The 16,736-nt window shown below is 38.7% G+C and overlaps 1 protein-coding gene and 1 long non-coding RNA gene across 3 annotated transcripts; one reads left to right on the top strand and one right to left on the bottom strand.

Annotated features, from left to right (window-relative positions):
• Positions 1-78: 78 nt before the first annotated feature.
• LOC127094662 (uncharacterized) lies at positions 79-1,338 on the bottom strand. The gene has a single exon (XM_051033468.1). The coding sequence runs from the start codon at positions 1,336-1,338 to the stop codon at positions 79-81; it is 1,260 nt and encodes a 419-aa protein (XP_050889425.1).
• Positions 1,339-11,542: 10,204 nt separating this feature from the next.
• On the top strand, positions 11,543-14,021 carry LOC127093194 (uncharacterized). 2 transcript variants are annotated; one of them, XR_007792460.1, is made up of 4 exons: positions 11,543-11,956; positions 12,620-12,683; positions 12,959-13,045; positions 13,519-14,021. It is a non-coding gene; the product is annotated as an uncharacterized LOC127093194 (long non-coding RNA). The 2 variants fall into 2 exon arrangements; XR_007792459.1 differs by lacking the exon at positions 12,959-13,045 and having other exon boundaries at positions 11,545-11,956.
• The last annotated feature ends 2,715 nt before the right edge of the window (positions 14,022-16,736 follow it).

The raw sequence follows: 16,736 nt of genomic DNA on the forward strand, positions 1-16,736 counted from the left end.
CAAACCATTATTAGTAATGATTTTTTTTGGGATCCCATAACGGCAAATGATGTCTCTTTTCATAAAGCGGGCAACCACTTATTTTGTTACATTAGCATACGACGCAACTTCCACCCATTTGGTGAAATAGTATATGGCTACCAAAATAAACCGATATCCATTCGAAGTAGTTGGTTCAATGCGTCTGATCACATTAATGCCCCACATTGCAAAAGGCCATGGAGATGAAATAACGTTCAATGGCACCTGAGGCACATGTATTCTGTCAACATAGATCTGACACTTGTGACAAGTCTGCACATGACGAAAATAATCCACTTCTATGGTCAACCAATAATACCCTGCTCTAAGGATATTTTTAAACATTGAATCACCTCCAACGTGTGTCCCAAAGGAACCTTTATGCACGTCTATTATAATCCACTCTGCTTCGTGTCTATCCATGCATCTGAGCAAGACCGAATCATAACTCCGCTTATAAAGTACTCCCCCACTTACAAAGAAATGGGATTCTAGCTCCCTCAAGGCTTTCTTATCTTTAATGGATACATTCTCTGGATATCCTTGCTTCTTAACATACCTCTTAATGTCGTAGAACCAAGGCTTGCCATCTGATTCCTCCTCAATTTCCAGACAGTACGCAGGTTCATCCAGGTGTTGAATGTTGATAGAAGGAGCTTGATTCCTCCACTTGACCTTAAACATGGATGACAAGGTATCAAGAGCATCTGCTAATTGATTCTTCTCCCTCGGGATATGATGAAAAGTGATTTCATCAAAACAGGGAATCAATTTCATGACATGCTCTTTATAAGGAATCAACTTGTGGTCACGGGTCTCCCAATATCCCCATACTAGGCTGATGACGAGAGTTGAATCTCTATAAACCTCAATTATTTTGATCCTTAAGTCAATTACTGCTTCAATACTGAAGATGCATGCCTCATATTCTACCATATTGCTGGGGCAGTCAAAGCATAATCTCGCGATAAAGGGAAGATGAAATCCTATTGGAGAAGTGATTATTGCACCTATTCCATGGCCATGCGCATTGGAAGCACCGTCGAACACGAGCGTCCATTGCGATCCTGGTTCGGGGCCTTCCTCAGGGCCAGGAACATTGAATTCTCTGATGAACAAGATATCTTCGTCGGGGAAGTCAAATTTCATGGGTTGATAATCCTCTACAGGTTGATGTGCCAAGTAATAGGAGAGCACACTACCTTTGATAGCTTTCTGCGTGACATACTGGATATCATATTTTGTTAGGACCATCTGCCAACGGAAGACCCTTCCTGTAAGAGCATGCTTTTCAAAGATATACTTGATGGGATCCATCTTAGAGATCAGTAACATTGTATGGGTCAAAATATATTGTCTCAAGCGTTTGGAAGCCCAAGCAAGTGCTTAACAGGTCTTCTCCAGTAGCGTATACCTCTTCCACAATCTTTGAATTTCTTGCTTAAGTAGTAGATGGAATGTTCTTTTCTACCCGATTCATCGTGTTGCCCAAGAACGCAACCCATGGTTTCATCAAGGACAATCATGTACATAATAAGAGGTCTTCCTGGAACTGGAGGCATTAAGATCAGAGGTTCTTGCAAATATTCTTTTATTTTTTCAAACGCATTATGGCAATTGTCATTCCATTCAACGACTTGATCTTTACGGAGTATCTTAAAGATAGATTCACACGTAGCTGTGAGGTGCAAGATGAAGCTAGTTATGTAGTTCAACCTCCCCATAAATCCACAAACCTCCTTCTTTGTTCTTGTTGCTGGCATATTCTGTATCGCTTTGACTTTTTCAGGATCAACTTTAATCCCACGCTGACTCATGATAAAACCTAGCAGTTTTCCAGATCTTACCCCGAATGTGCATTTGTTAGGATTCAATCTCAGCCTAAACTTCCTCAATCTTTCAAACAACTTCGACAAATGAACTAGATGTTCCTCCTCAGTTTGAGATTTTGCAATCATATCATCAACATATACTTCAATCTCATTAATCATATCATGAAAGAGAATCACCATTGCCCTTTGATATGTTGCACCAGCATTCTTTAGTCCGAAAGGCATGACCTTGTAACAAAATGTTCCCCAAGGGGTAACAAAAGTAGTCTTCTCCATGTCTTATGGAGCCATCTTTATTTGATTATAGCCAGAAAAACCATCCATGAACGAAAACATTGAGGACTAAGCTGTATTATCCACCAACACATGAATATGTGGGAGCGAAAAATCATCTTTTGGGCTTGCTCTGTTCAAGTCCCTATAATCAATGCATATTCGTACCTTGCCATCTTTCTTAGGCACCGACACGATGTTTGCAACCCATTGAGGGTAATTGGATACTACCAAGAAACCAGCGATGAACTGTTTATGAACCTCTTCCTTTATCTTGATAGTCATATCAGGTCGAGTTCTTCTCAGTTTCTGCTTCACAGGAGGACATTCTTCTTTGAGTGGCAGTCAGTGTACCACAATATCTATTTCCAACCCAGGCATATCTTGATATGACCAAGCCAATACATCAACATATTCGTGCAATAATTCAATCAATCCCTTCTTGACATTCTCATCCAAGGCATCACCTATCTTCACTTCTTTTTTGCAATCTTCAGACCCGAGGTTGATCATTTCTAGCGAATCTTGGTATGGCTGAATGAGCTTTGACTCTTGCTCTAACAATCTGGACAACTCTTCGGGGAGGTCACAATCTTCCTCACCATCTTCATCAACATGGTAAACCGGATTTTCAAAGTCATAATGAGCCATAACAGTACCGTTATCAAGAGAATTCGAGTTGGATCTGCACGGATGGTGATTCATGCTCTTTTTTAGAATGATGGAAATGAAAAGATAAAACATTGTCGTATTTATAAAGAAAAAATGAAAAACAGGGAACATAATTGAATCTGAAATGTTCATTTATTTATGATAAACGTTGTTTAGAAAAATGGGGGCCCTACAAATTACTTTTTTATCATCATGACTTGAGGAACATCCACAGAAGTCCAACTACTAAGCTGTTGGCCTGGAGCCTTTTTGAACACAAAGCAATCTGTACTAGAGGTATTGGCTTCATCATCAACAAGGGATATCTGTCCTTCGAAAAGATGCCTAACACTGACAAATGTTTCTGGAATTGGAGGTATCTGCCCCTTAACTGTCTTCTAATCATCTGTTGTACCATCTGTCGTGGTCGGTATCCCAGCCCAGACTTATCTTTGTTTACTGGTAGATCAAGTACTCTTCCCCAACCTTCGGGGTGGCCAACTTCTATCACTGTCTTGACATATCTCAAGGAAGACATGAGTAATTCAGACTTCTTGGATCCTTGGTTATGAAGCGGAGCCATCAACACATTAGCGATATCAAAAGCTTGAAATGGGGTTTCATGAATCTCCCCACCCACTTCTATGTACCTGAATGATGATAGCTAACTGACCAAGACATCCTTTTCCCCATCTATTTTAATCATTTTACCATTGATGATGAACTTCAATTTCTGGTGAAAGGTAGAGGTAATTGCCCCAACCGAATGAATCCACGAACGTCCCAAAAGGCAGTTGTAAGCCGAGAAGATATCCATAACAAATAAAGTAGTGAAGAAAGTGTAAGGTCCAACCTTGATTGGTAAGTCCACTTCTCCCACCACAATCCCTCGAGACCCATCAAAAGCTCTAACCACCAACGTACTCAATTTCATCAACAAACATTCTATAGTCAACTTGGTCAAAGAGTTCTTAGGAAGCACATTAAGAGAGGACCCTGTATCTACCAATACTCTAGACATAATCATATCAGCGCACTCGATGGAGATATGGAGAGCCTTATTGTGAGATTTCCCATCTAGAGGCAGATCATTATCACAGAATCTAAGATGGCTACTGACGGCGATATTGGCCACTACCCCCCTCGAACTGATTTACAGTGATATCTTGAGGTATGTGAGTCGCACTAAGGAATTTTATCAAAGTATCCTTATGCGCTTAAGAACACAACAACAGAGATAGTATGGAAATTTTGGAAGGGGTCTGATTGAGCTGGTCTACCACTTTGTAGTCACTTCTTTTTATAATCCGGAGAAACTCTTCAACATCTTCTGGAATATATTTATTCTGAGGAGGAACTTGCCCCTGATTAGCACCGAAAGCCTATTTTCCTTTGCTTTTCACAGCTACTCCAACATCATCTTTCTATGGAGGAGGAGCAGAAGCAAAGATACGACCACTTCGGGTCATCCCTCTGGTAATTGCAATATTGACTGCTGATTCACTGGCTACACTGGGTTCTTCTTGCTTCTTCCCATAAATGTATAAAAATGAGTTGTAATTCCAGGGAACGGCCTTAGTACTTTCAAAATGAAACGGAGACGGTACAGTAATCACCAAAGGGGACACTGGACTAGGAATTATCATAGGAACCACTGGATTAGATGGCACTGGGATTTGTAGAGGAGTATAAGGAATCTCTAGAGTATCCACCTTCTCTTCACCGGAAGCCTCTTCTACCATAAAACACCCTTCATTCATCAGTTGCTGGACACCAATTCTCAATCGTTCGTAACCCTGAGGATTCAACAAACACTGTTCACAATCGGCTGAGCAACCTGGGAACACATCATTTGATAATAACTCCTTTTTAACCATTGCTAAAGAGTTCTTCACCTTATAAACATCAATCACCACAATGTAATCACAAGATTCTTCCAACATACTCACAGAAGGACCGACAGCGGGAGGCATATGATTGTTATTAACATTAGGAGCATTAGGTGTAAACGAAATGGCCTTCGAGTCAATTAAATCTTGTACCTTATGCTTCAGAGCCTTACAATTCTCAACATTATGCCTGAGAGCACCAAAATGGAATTCACATCTTGCATTGGCATCATAGCCCGGAGGTAGTGGATTTGGAGGAGGTCTTAGTTCCTTCAATTGAATCAAAGAACCGCGAAGCAAGTGGGCAAGGAGTTGACTATATGACATTTGAACCATATCAAATTTTCTCTCAGGTTTCCTTTGTCTCTACTGACCAGGCTGATAATAATTCTGACATTGAGGAACATACGGTTGCTGATACTACATCGGTGGCGGATATGGCATGGGTTGTTGACCAGCAGGAATTGCAAAAGCTTGTTGCTGATAAACATTGGGAGTCACTTCAGCAACCTGATAATAAGGCATTCTATAAGCCTTACCTTTCCCTTTAGAAGTTGAAGCAGCATTCACCTCTCCTTCCTTTTTCTTAGGGAAACCAGCATATGGCTTCTTTCCTCCATTCGTTATAGCAATAACGATGCCCTAAATCTTTCCGCTCTTTAGGCAATTCTCTATTCTTTCACCAGCGACCACCAAATCAGAAAACCCTGATTGCACTCCTAACCTTTTGATCTAAGTAAGGCCACTGAAGTGTACTCATAAACATATCCACCAGTTCCTTTTCCAAAAGAGGAGGTTGAACCCTGGCGGCCAGACCCCTCCATCTTTGGGCATATTCCTTAAATGATTCTTCTGTCTTCTTGGTGAGGTTCTGAAGTTGAGTTCTGTTAGGCTCCATGTCTGTGTTGTACTTGTAATGCTTTAAGAACGCTTCAACAAGCTCTCTCCAAGTTCGGACATGGGTGCATTTGAGCTGCATGTACCATTCCAGAGATGCCCCATTGAAGCTATCTTGAAAAAAGTGCATCAACAACTTTTCATCATCAGAACATGTTGCTATCTTTCTACAATAAGATCTAACATGAGTCATCGGGCAGCTATCCCCCTTGTATTTTTCAAAATCTAGGACCTTGAACTTAGTTGGAATTTCTACCCCAGACACTAAGCACATGTCAGCAGCTTCTAGACCGAAGGTTCCAAACCCTTTAATAACTTTCATCTTCTCTTCCAGGACATGAAACTTCTTTTCCACCTTAGCTGGTGAAGGTCCATAAGGGTCATAGAAAGATCCCGGGTGTTCATCTACCTCAATTTGAGGGCCTCCTTGGATAGGAATGTGGAAGGTCATGGAAACATTTTGGTGGACGGGACCACCCTCGATAATACCAGATCCTCCCAATGGGCCTACTGGCGTGGTCAGAGTTAGGTTGGCGGAAGCAACTCTCTGATTTGCTTGACGAATCTCTTCCTGGCCCCTAGCCAAGTTTTGCAAAAAACATCTATAAACTGACCCATCTGAGTCTTCATGTGGGTCACATCCTCTCTCAATACGGCCTGGTTCTGTTCCAATTGTTCCATGATTAGCTTATGGTGAGTACAAGTATTGTAGTGATGTCGAGAAGTCAGTTTGGTGGCGGTGACAGTTCTGTGAATGTTCAAGTAATAATGAGTTCATTGGTCTTAAATTTATGAAATGCAATATGATATATGAATGATGTACGCATGCAAAAATTCTTTTTATTATTATTTTATCTCCAGGGAATCTTCGAGATTCGTCTATTGTTACGAGCAATCATAAAGTGTAAAAGTAGAGATAGAAGATAATGCCCAAATAAAGGGAAAGGCACATTTTTATTCAATATGGAAGAAATAACAAGTACAAAATACAAATAAATAATCGTCTCATCGAGCTACAACATGATCGGCCTGAAGCCTCTAAAATAGAACCCTACAGACAGAGACAAAATGAAATATAGCCTAAGGGGTGTCATGTGGAAATATAACATCATAAGCATCTTACAATAGCTTGGGTAGATCTTCTAATGCATGAACAAAAAACTAAGCTAGAAGAGTAGGGCTATTATTCCAGTATTGCACATCCTTGTTGAGGTTACGCAACAATGTATGATTAGGTCCATTTATAAGATCCTGTAAGAAAGAGTCCTTATGATCCAAAAGGACTTGAAGGTGACGATTATTCCTCTCCCACTGAATGACCTCTTGGTTGAGCAGCTTGGTATCTTCAAAGTTCTTGTGAGCTTGACCCTTCATCTCCCGAATTTCTTCGAATCTCTTATCCAAGTCAGACTAATGCTGAGAAAGAGAAACTTCTAGGTTCTTAACCCTGCTTCTCTCTTCTTTCAATTATTTCTGGAAATTCTCTAGCTGGCTTTGCAACTTCTTGAGCTGATCCTGGCAGTTGATCTCTGTTTTGCAAACCTTGTACTGTGTTGTGACGAGTTTCTTCTTATTTATAGAAAGGCTTTCGTAAGTACCCTTCAAAGCTTCACCTACTTTCCTTCTTTTGTGTTGTTCTTTCTGAATCTCTTTGGCGGTCTTGACTGCTCGGTCCCTTTTCTGGTTGAGATTAAACTTCAAGTTTTCTTTCTCCAAGGCGAGCTTACCAATGTTAGATCGGAGGTCAACATCCTCCTTCTCCAACACTTTGATAATATCCTTGAGTTCATCAACCTCTGAAGTAGGAACAATAAGAAGATCAACAGGCTTGACGGTCATGGAAGGTTCAGATGGAAATGGCAACAGAAATCCTTTAAGCCTCTCCTTAACCCACTAGGTGTAAGCTTCTTTCGCAATACAGTTCTTCTTTCCTAACTCGGCCCTTCCGTGATGATGGATCTCTCCCCATGCTCGAATAATCCTCTTTTGTAACTCTGAGTTATCAACCCCTTCATACTAAACAAACTCCTCTAGCTGCTCGGAATCTGATTTGTCAAACATCGGGTAAACCAACTGGCCCAATGCCAACCTCAAATTGTAGTTAATCCCACCCTTTGTACAAGAAGGGGTATATTAGGGAAATTACCACAATCAAGGATGATTTTGACATCGTCATAAACTCTAGAATACCAGGAGATGTCTTCAGTTGTGAGGGACATGATCCTTTGAGACCATTTCAGATTTCCCTTGTTATCGACAAGAGGACCCTTGCTGGGTAGATGCGAAATAAACCATCTATACAGCAGGGGGACACAATACACGATGGTTCCCTTCTTCTTCTTCTGATTTCTCACGTGGATGGAATAATATGTGTCAGCAAGAAGAGTAGGAACATGATTCTTGGCCATGAAGAGATAGATAGAAGCCAAGTCCACAAAGTCTTCCATGTTCGGGAACAACACAATCCCATATATGATCAAAGTAAAGATAGTGTTGAAGGCATCCCGACTTTCAGCTTCAGCAAAGGTAACGACCCTGTCAACCAGAAACTTCAAGGCAAAATCATGGGTCCCACCCTTAGGTTTAAGATTGAGTTCCACTTCTTTCTTTCCCATATGAAGGACTTCAGCTAGATGTTAAGACTTAGGAAGCTCCTTTGTACGGACAAACGGATCCTGATCCAGAATCTCAATCCCCAAAATATGTGAATATTCCTCCAAAGTTGGAGCCAACTAGTAATCTTGGAACGTGAAGCATCTCAATGGAGGGTCATAAAACTGTACTAGAGTGTGAAGAGCTGTAGTATTGACTTCAGTGTTATGCATACCTAGGAGATTCCCAAAGGCCTTCTTGAACTTTTCTTTGCTGTCAAAAACTAAACGAGATCCCAATCCTCTCAAAGTCTTTAAAGGAGGCTCCATAAACTTGTAGCTACAAACACTTCTTCTGTAGGATCCATTCTCTACTGATCACTCAAACAAAGACTCGTCTCTTGAATTCTATGGAAATGTACATGCAAAAATTAATTTCAAAATGATGTAATGGTATGCAAGCATCATAGATTAAACAATTTAGTATAATCTGGAGATTCTGAATAATCTGGCCATATCACATGACATAATATCAAAGGTTTGGCGTGACCTAGAAAATCTGGGTAACCTGTCCATATAACTCAATATAGGATCAAAAGTATGATATGATCTGAGAAATCCAGATAATATAACATGTCCATGTAACTCCATATAAGAACGAAGGTCCGACGTATATAAGACATCAATGGTATGAAGGGTCTTGGTTTCCTGCCGAAAAAAACCCAATAGCCCTCTCACAGGTGTGTACTAGTCCTCAATGGTGGTCCCTAAAAGGTCTCCCAGAGTCATCTACTCAAATGAAAATACCATACTGTAGTGAATTCTCATAGGACAAAAGTACCTCTAAGTGAATCTAGTCTGGGTGTGGTTCTCGTGACAACCTAACGCGTAAAACGCAGGCCAACACGACTATCCATAAATATATCCTATGTGTATACTCAAGCTCGGGTGTAGAGCTTATCTCATATAGTATCATCCCATCCCAACAGATAATATAACAAATAATATCCATAATATAAAAGCATATGAATATTTACAGTAATGCAATAAATAACATAAACAAAGCGAGTAAAGCAAAACACCTAAACACACGAAAAATCAAACAAAACTGGGCTCGACTTTCTTAGGAAAGGATCCCCAGGAGAGTCGCCAGCTGAAGCTACGCGAATTATACCCGAGTGCATCGTACACTTAAAGATACAATATAGTTGCCATCAAACTTTATTTATTCTCGAAGGAAAGGGAAAACATCGATAAAACTCGGGGGAAATAGAAAAGGGTAAGGAAGTCGGTTTTGCAAGGGGAAGGTATTAGCACCCTAACATCCATGGTACTCCATGGGAACCGTTTTGACTGTTCTTTGTAAGAGTAGGTGTTATTGTCTGAAGATTACTCGCGGGGGGAAACAGGGGGTTAATAAATAAGTATCCTCACGAACGATTTGGGCCCTTGTGCCTACGTATCCTCATTCGTGCAATGAGGAAATTAGATCTCTGTAGTTCATGGAACTAGGACAAATGTGTTAGTTGTTTTTAATGAACAACCTTAACATTCATGTTCTACTGTCGGCTGACTTGTATGCTCGAGCATGGGAGCTTTAAGCATCTGTCTATTTACGGTAGAATGGATGAACTCAGATAGTACTCTAGCAATTAAACATTGCTTGCTCGCACATGGAGGCTTAGCGTTGTTCACGGTAGAACAGAAGTAACACGTTCTTTCTTAAAAGGTTTTAAAATGAAAATGAAGCCCAAAGGCAAGACTGGATTTGATGAGGTGCATTTTCTTTTATTTTGAAAAGAAAGTCATGATTTGAATTATACTAAAGCCTATGAATGAAGATGAATACAGTGAGCAACTGGGTCATTCGTCCCGCACCCAAAGATATTCATAATGAGGATAGAAATTCTTCACTCTCACCCCTTCTCCATCGCTTAAGGCGCATAGCGTACAATCCTAATCATAAGGTTAATTGTTTTTGAATTTATTCACAAAATGGTTTTAGTTTTACTTGGGGAACAAAAGGATAGAAAAGAAACCCTGGAAGGTTGAAGTCTGATCTTCATGTTTGGCCCTCATGTCTGTGTAGAAAGATTTATCAATTATTCGATTTAAATTGCACTAAAGTCTATGAATAGAGATAAATACAGTGAGCAACTGGGTCATTCGTCCCGCACCCAAAGATATTCAGAATAAGGATATGAATTCTCCACTCCCACACTCTCTCTCTACTACTTAAGGCTCGTGATGTGCAATTTGCATCATAATCGACGAGTGTTGAAGTTTAATTTACTTGCATCTTCCTGTGATAAAGGGTTATCTTTGAAGAATGAAGAGGCTTGACAATCAACTTGAACCAAATTGTGCTAAATCCTATAAATAGAGATGAATACGATGAGCAACTGGATCATTTGTCCCGTACCCAAAGATATTCAGAATGGGGGTAGGAATTCTCCAGTCCCATTCCTTCTCTATTACTTAAGACTCATGGCACACAACTTGGCTCATGATCGACAAGTATTGAATTTGACCTTTGTAGCGCTTGAGCAGTAGTCCTGTCTTATACTGATTTGAATTGCATGAAGTCTTGATCTTGATCTTTGAATCTTGATTGAAGTTGGAGATCCAATATCCAACACATCTTGAGCACAATAACTTACTTTATCAAGTGATCAAGGGTCTTTTGATCACTTGACTAAGCTTGGGGAAATAAGCACAATCAAAGGATTTAGTTGATCAAAGCGTACTTTGATCAACTTAATCAATTGGGAAAAAGTTAGTTGAAAGTGAATATACCACAATCTAAAGAGTTAATTGATCAGTTAGAACATTTCTACAATGCCTAAAATTAGGGGAGCATGGAAGATTGAACTATTTCTAAGCCTAGGGGCAAAATAGACATTTCACAAATTATGGATATTTGATTTAAATTTCTAATCATGAAATTCTAAAAATGTCTAATTATCTAAAATCTATTATTTCTAATTAATTCCTAAAATCTATTATTTCTAAGAATTCATCATGATTGATAAGATTTGAATCAATCACTAATCATGCCAAAACTTAATTAAAGCTAACAAATTATTTTCATGATTTTTGTACTAACATGCTTTAGCCAATGATTAAAATTGTAACAAACTGAAAAAAGAAATAACAAGAATAAATGCAAAAGAAATGCTTCAAGCAGGGAGGTACATTCCAGAAGATCCAGGGGCCAACAGCAAAATTCGTACAGGCCCATACGGAGCCCATACCAGTTCTCAGCCAAGAAGAACGTAGGGCGTGGACTCTATGCAGGGTGCAGGGAGTAAGAAGCTTGGGCCAAAGGCCCAAAGCTCAACGAGCTGAAAATGGGAGTGTGAATCATTAGCCAAGGCCACGTGCACAAAAACGGCGAACACGCTAATCATGTTGGCATGCCACTATCAGGTTAAACAACTCAAGTCAACTCAAATCTCCCTCTCCTAAATTCAAGCCTCCTTCGCTATGCCGGAATTCGTTGCCGGTGGCGGCGGAGCCTAAACTACTAAATTCATATACCATACTTCTCATATACATTCCCTGAATTCCAATCCTTGATCAGACTCTCAAAACTCATCACTAATTAATCGAATCGAGGTGACTTCTCTATGAACCCTAGACAGTAAAACTCAAATTAAACTCTTCCTACCCGGAATTAAAATCCGAGGGGTTGGGACTTTGATTCTATTCACCTCCAGCTACATTACGGTAACAAGTTCGATGCGAAACAATGAAGAAATCAACCTACCTGCCGTTGACGACGAAGATGAAGACAATTCTGGTGAGTTCTTGCTCCAACTCTTTTCTTCCTTATAAATGCAAATGATTCTTCTTCTTCTCTTTCTTCTGTAGTCTGCAGGTTGCGCCAATGTTGTGTCGTTATGTGAGAAAAGAGTGAAGGGATTGAGGTTGAAGCTCAACTGATTAGAGCTTCTGATGCTGAAGCTCTAACAGTTACGGTGGTTCAGAGCGTGTGGTGAGGGCTATGAAAGGTTGAGAGGAAGAATCACAAGGAGAACGAGAGAGTGATGATGAATCATGGCGATGATCCCCCAATGATTGGGAATGATTGAGATTTATATAGAGTGGTGATTACAACAAAATTAGGCAACTCGGGTAGCTCTGTTAGGGCAGTTCACACTGTTAACTCTTCCAAGGGCAAAACAGTTAGGAGCACAACTCTGTTAGGTCCTGTTAAACTGAATTTGTTAGTGTTAGTTAAGTTGTTAGGATCAGTTACAGTTAGTTTAGTGTGTTCTGTTAGAAATTGAAATTATGCTGGATTTTTATTTTTCGTTTAATTGAACTCTGTTAAAACCATTATATAATCTATAGTCAGTTATGAAATTGGTTTGTTAGTAGGTTCCAGTTATTAGTGAGGTTAGCTTGTTAAGCCGCAGCGTCGTATTCATATGTGTTAACTCTTTTGGGTTGTGACTTGCAGGTTATGGCTGCAGGATATTGCACATTGGTAGACATGATTTGGTACGCCATGGTTAGGAAATTAGGTTAGGTTCAAATTCTGTTAGAATTGTTTGTTATTAGTTAGGACATGATTATTTCAGTTATCAAACTTGTAAGGCTAAGTTGGATATAGGTTGTTAACTATTAGCAGTTAAATTTTGTTTGGCTTTGATGTAGTTAAGTGGAAATTATAAAAAATGTGGTCATTTTCGTGGTTACATGTTTGTGAATGTTGGTACAGTGATACTGCCAGCATTATTTTGAAATATTACTGCTAGATCTATTTATGTTATGCTTATTAAGATTCATTCATGAATAGGTGGTTGGTTTACTGATGTAAATGATTGATGCCGATTTTGGACGCCCTATCATGTCTCGAGTAACCTCCTGCAGGACTGTGGCCAAGGTTTCGTGGCTTTACTATTATTATTTGGTGCTGATTGTTGCTGTCATGTGGATGCTAGGACTTGGTGTTGGATTTGAAATGTTTGTGTTTTGTTTGTGTGGTTGTTATGAAATATCTAATGGTATGGCTTGTGATGTGTGGAAATGTTTTGTTGTGTTTAGGTCGGTCTTTGGTATATGATTTGAATGAATCGCGTACCTTGCCATGATTATTTGAATGTAATGCCAATGTTTAGGCCATGAATAATAGGTATGTATGTGTTCATGCTAGTTGTTATTTTTTATGAAATATGGGATAGGTTAGGCATAATGTTGCAATGTATGATTGGTTTGAATGAATGGTTTTAGGATGATATGATGATAACAAGGGCGCAGGCAGAATGCTTTATTTATTGGTTATGTATGTGGTGTTTTGGGTTATATGGATCTGTAATTGGTTTTAAATTGAAGGAATTTATTGTTGCACTGCCGCAGGTATTGGAGGGTCTGTTGCACACATGTTTTGCAGGTTGATGATGTTGTTTGGCCTACTGCAGGGTTTGAAGTTATAGGTTGCAGCTGAACCATTTGCACTTATGCTTGCAGGCTACATATTGCTATGGTTATAGCTTAATTTGCAGGATACACTTGCAGCAGATGGCCTGTCATGTATTTTGGATTGTATGACTGCACCTTGTGAGAGTTTATGCTGCTGCAGACACTGTTCATATGGAATGGCACATGTGAAGTTTATGGAAAGTGAACTATAAGCAATGTGGTAATGTGATTCGTGTGAATGAACTCTGGGATGTTGTTTGGATTGGTAACAATGTGGGTTTATTATGTAGTTTGGCCTTGGCACGTGGCTTATTGTTGAGTTCTGTTTTAGGTCCATGTTTTCCTTGGCTTGAAAAGATTTTGGTTAGGTTTAGGTATGGTTTTGGGTAGGTTGTAATGTGGTTAATGTTATGCATATTGAAATAAACATGTTTTATATATATTTTTGGAAATGGATAACAAAGAACAAGAATGTTAGGGAGTTATGGATGATAACATGGTATGTTGACTTTGGTCAACATATTGACCAAAAGTCAACTTATGTAAAGAGTAAGTAATTTTTTTGTAATTTTCAATGAACATGTATGTATAATGTAACAAATGACCCTTATGAATGAAATGTGATTTTTTAGTCAAAAATGCTCTTATACATGAAGCAATTTTAAATTCAAATGAAAATCATCTTGAAACCAATGCCTTAGATAAATTCTAACACAAATTGGATGAGTGAATGACATGAATGCTAATGAACCAATGGAATCAATGGAACTAGACTACTTGCAGGAATCTTGACACATCGGTAGAATATAATGCCATGGCTTGTCAGTGCCCTGGTGAAATTAGGAGAATCATGAATGGAATGGAATGCAAATGAAATGAGACTTGGGTAAAAAGGACCATGAAAACATGATTGTGAATGAAATATGGATAAAATCATACCTTGGATTAGGCACACAACACCATGAATTAGGGCTTATGAGGTCAAGGTCCAAAGCTAAGCCATAGCCAAGAGCATCAAACCAAATCAGTCACAAGTGATCCATCATTGCCATGGACCAAACTAGGGTTTCCACTTCTGTAGCGGTAAATTTATGATCATCAAGCTACGGATAAGCAAGACATCAAATAACAAGAGTAGCTGCCGCGCTTTTATTGTTTCCAAGGAAAAAGGGAAAAGTACGAATGAAATCCAAAAATAAGATGTTTTCAAATCAAAACTAATAAAATGCCAGAGATTACAGGTAAGGGGGTTGGTTACACAGAGGGAAGGTGTTAGCACACAAAGTGTCATAGGTACTCCTAGGGAGCCCTTTCTTGTGTGCATATGTATTTTGTACAAAATGATGTTTACAAACAAATAGAATGGGGGGATGAGAAAAGAATTCATTAATTATATTTTTGTGTTTGACAAGACCTTCAGACTGGTGCCTACATACCAACATAAAAATGAGGGATCAAAACCTCGTAGTTCGTGATACAAATTTTAAAGTGGATGCATTGCTTTTAACAAAAATTAGGTTTGAAAGGCACAAAGGCCTAGAAAATGGTTTGAATGAGTTAGTTCTTTTTGGCTTTTGAAAATTTTAAGTCAAGTATGGTTAAGTTTATTTACAAGTTTGATTTAAGAAAAGAAGTTTGAAAATGCAATGGCATAAGATCAAAGTTTCGAATTTGCAAAGGGTCTAAGTTTAAAAAAAGGAACAAGTACAAACAAAGAAGTTTTTTTTAAAAGGAGGGAGAGATTTGAAATTAAAGAGATTGGGAGGAGATGAAAAGATTAATCCTAAGCACAAAATTAAAAGTTAAGAGTTGAAAAGATCTGACTAATGGGTTGTAATCCAATAGACAAGAATGTCATATAGAAATCCAAATTCCCTTGGATAGTAGAATCAAGCAAAAAACAAGGCACACAACATTAACTTGAAGAGCAAGACATCAAATAAAGATAGCCACATCCAAGCTTAACCATTCCATGATCTTCTTCAAATTTTCCCATGTAGTAGATGAATTCCATAATGCTACAAGTCACAAGTTTAAAATAATAGCTTCACAATGATCATGTTGCAGATGAACTCAAATGGATCTTCAATGATGTATCAGATGATGTTTCAAATTACAAGCACTTGGTTACATGAAAATTGGCATTGGCCAAGTCCTTTGCATAGGGAGTGTTGCCTAAATTCTAAGTCCAATTGTCTCAGATCAAACCAACAGTCCACACAAGATGTTTTTTTAGGGTTTTTGTTCTTATTATGTACATTAATGGCCAAAGACCAAACAACACAATATACACAAGCAAAATATATCACAAAATATGGTCCAAATGGACAAAGTGAAAATGACACTAACATAAACAATTAGAATGATATGAATAATGGCAAATGAATAAGGCTTAAAAATAAAGTGCATTAAAGTAAATAACTTGAAAGTAAATGTTAGTTGTTAATGAATTGAAGGTTAGTATTGCTTTTGCTTTTTTTCTTCCTTAAGTCATCCTTTGGAGAACACTCAACCCACTTATCACAAGCATGGATCCTTGAACCAAGACATCTTCCAAAGGAAGGAAAAAAGACCAAGTTTCCACACAATACCATGAAAGAGGGGAGACTTACAATCTCACTAACTAGAATGCTATGCCTTTTGTGTCAAAAATTTAGCGCTATGTTAAGCAATCGTAATTGGACTTATGTAGAAGTCACAACTATTTCAGGTCGGGCAATAGAATTTTTGTGCTAATGCATGTTAGAACTCTCATATTTGAGGTCGGGTAATAGAATTCAAAATATGAAAGAGGATTTTATTTAAATTCTTTTGGTGAAACTCTCATTTTTTTGGATCAATATTAAAATTAATATGAATTAATGAAAATCAAAGGAATAAAATGAAAATCAGAAAATACAAAAAAACGTGGACCACTTGATCTCCCTCATTAATTGAGGTGGCAGATCAAGTGGTCATCAGCGCGCTTTCCACCATGAACTTAAGTCAATGCGCCACAAGGATGGTAATCAAAACCAACGCGAGAAATTAAAACATTTTGAATTATCATGTGACTCAAAACTTGTCAAACACATCATCGGCGCTAAACCTCTGGTCACCTTCTCAGGCGAACCTCGTCGGACTGGTTTAGTCATCACCATCACATAAATGAAAAA

Source organism: Lathyrus oleraceus, chromosome 6, assembly GCF_024323335.1.
Source record: "Lathyrus oleraceus cultivar Zhongwan6 chromosome 6, CAAS_Psat_ZW6_1.0, whole genome shotgun sequence".
Classification (NCBI taxonomy): domain Eukaryota; kingdom Viridiplantae; phylum Streptophyta; class Magnoliopsida; order Fabales; family Fabaceae; genus Lathyrus; species Lathyrus oleraceus.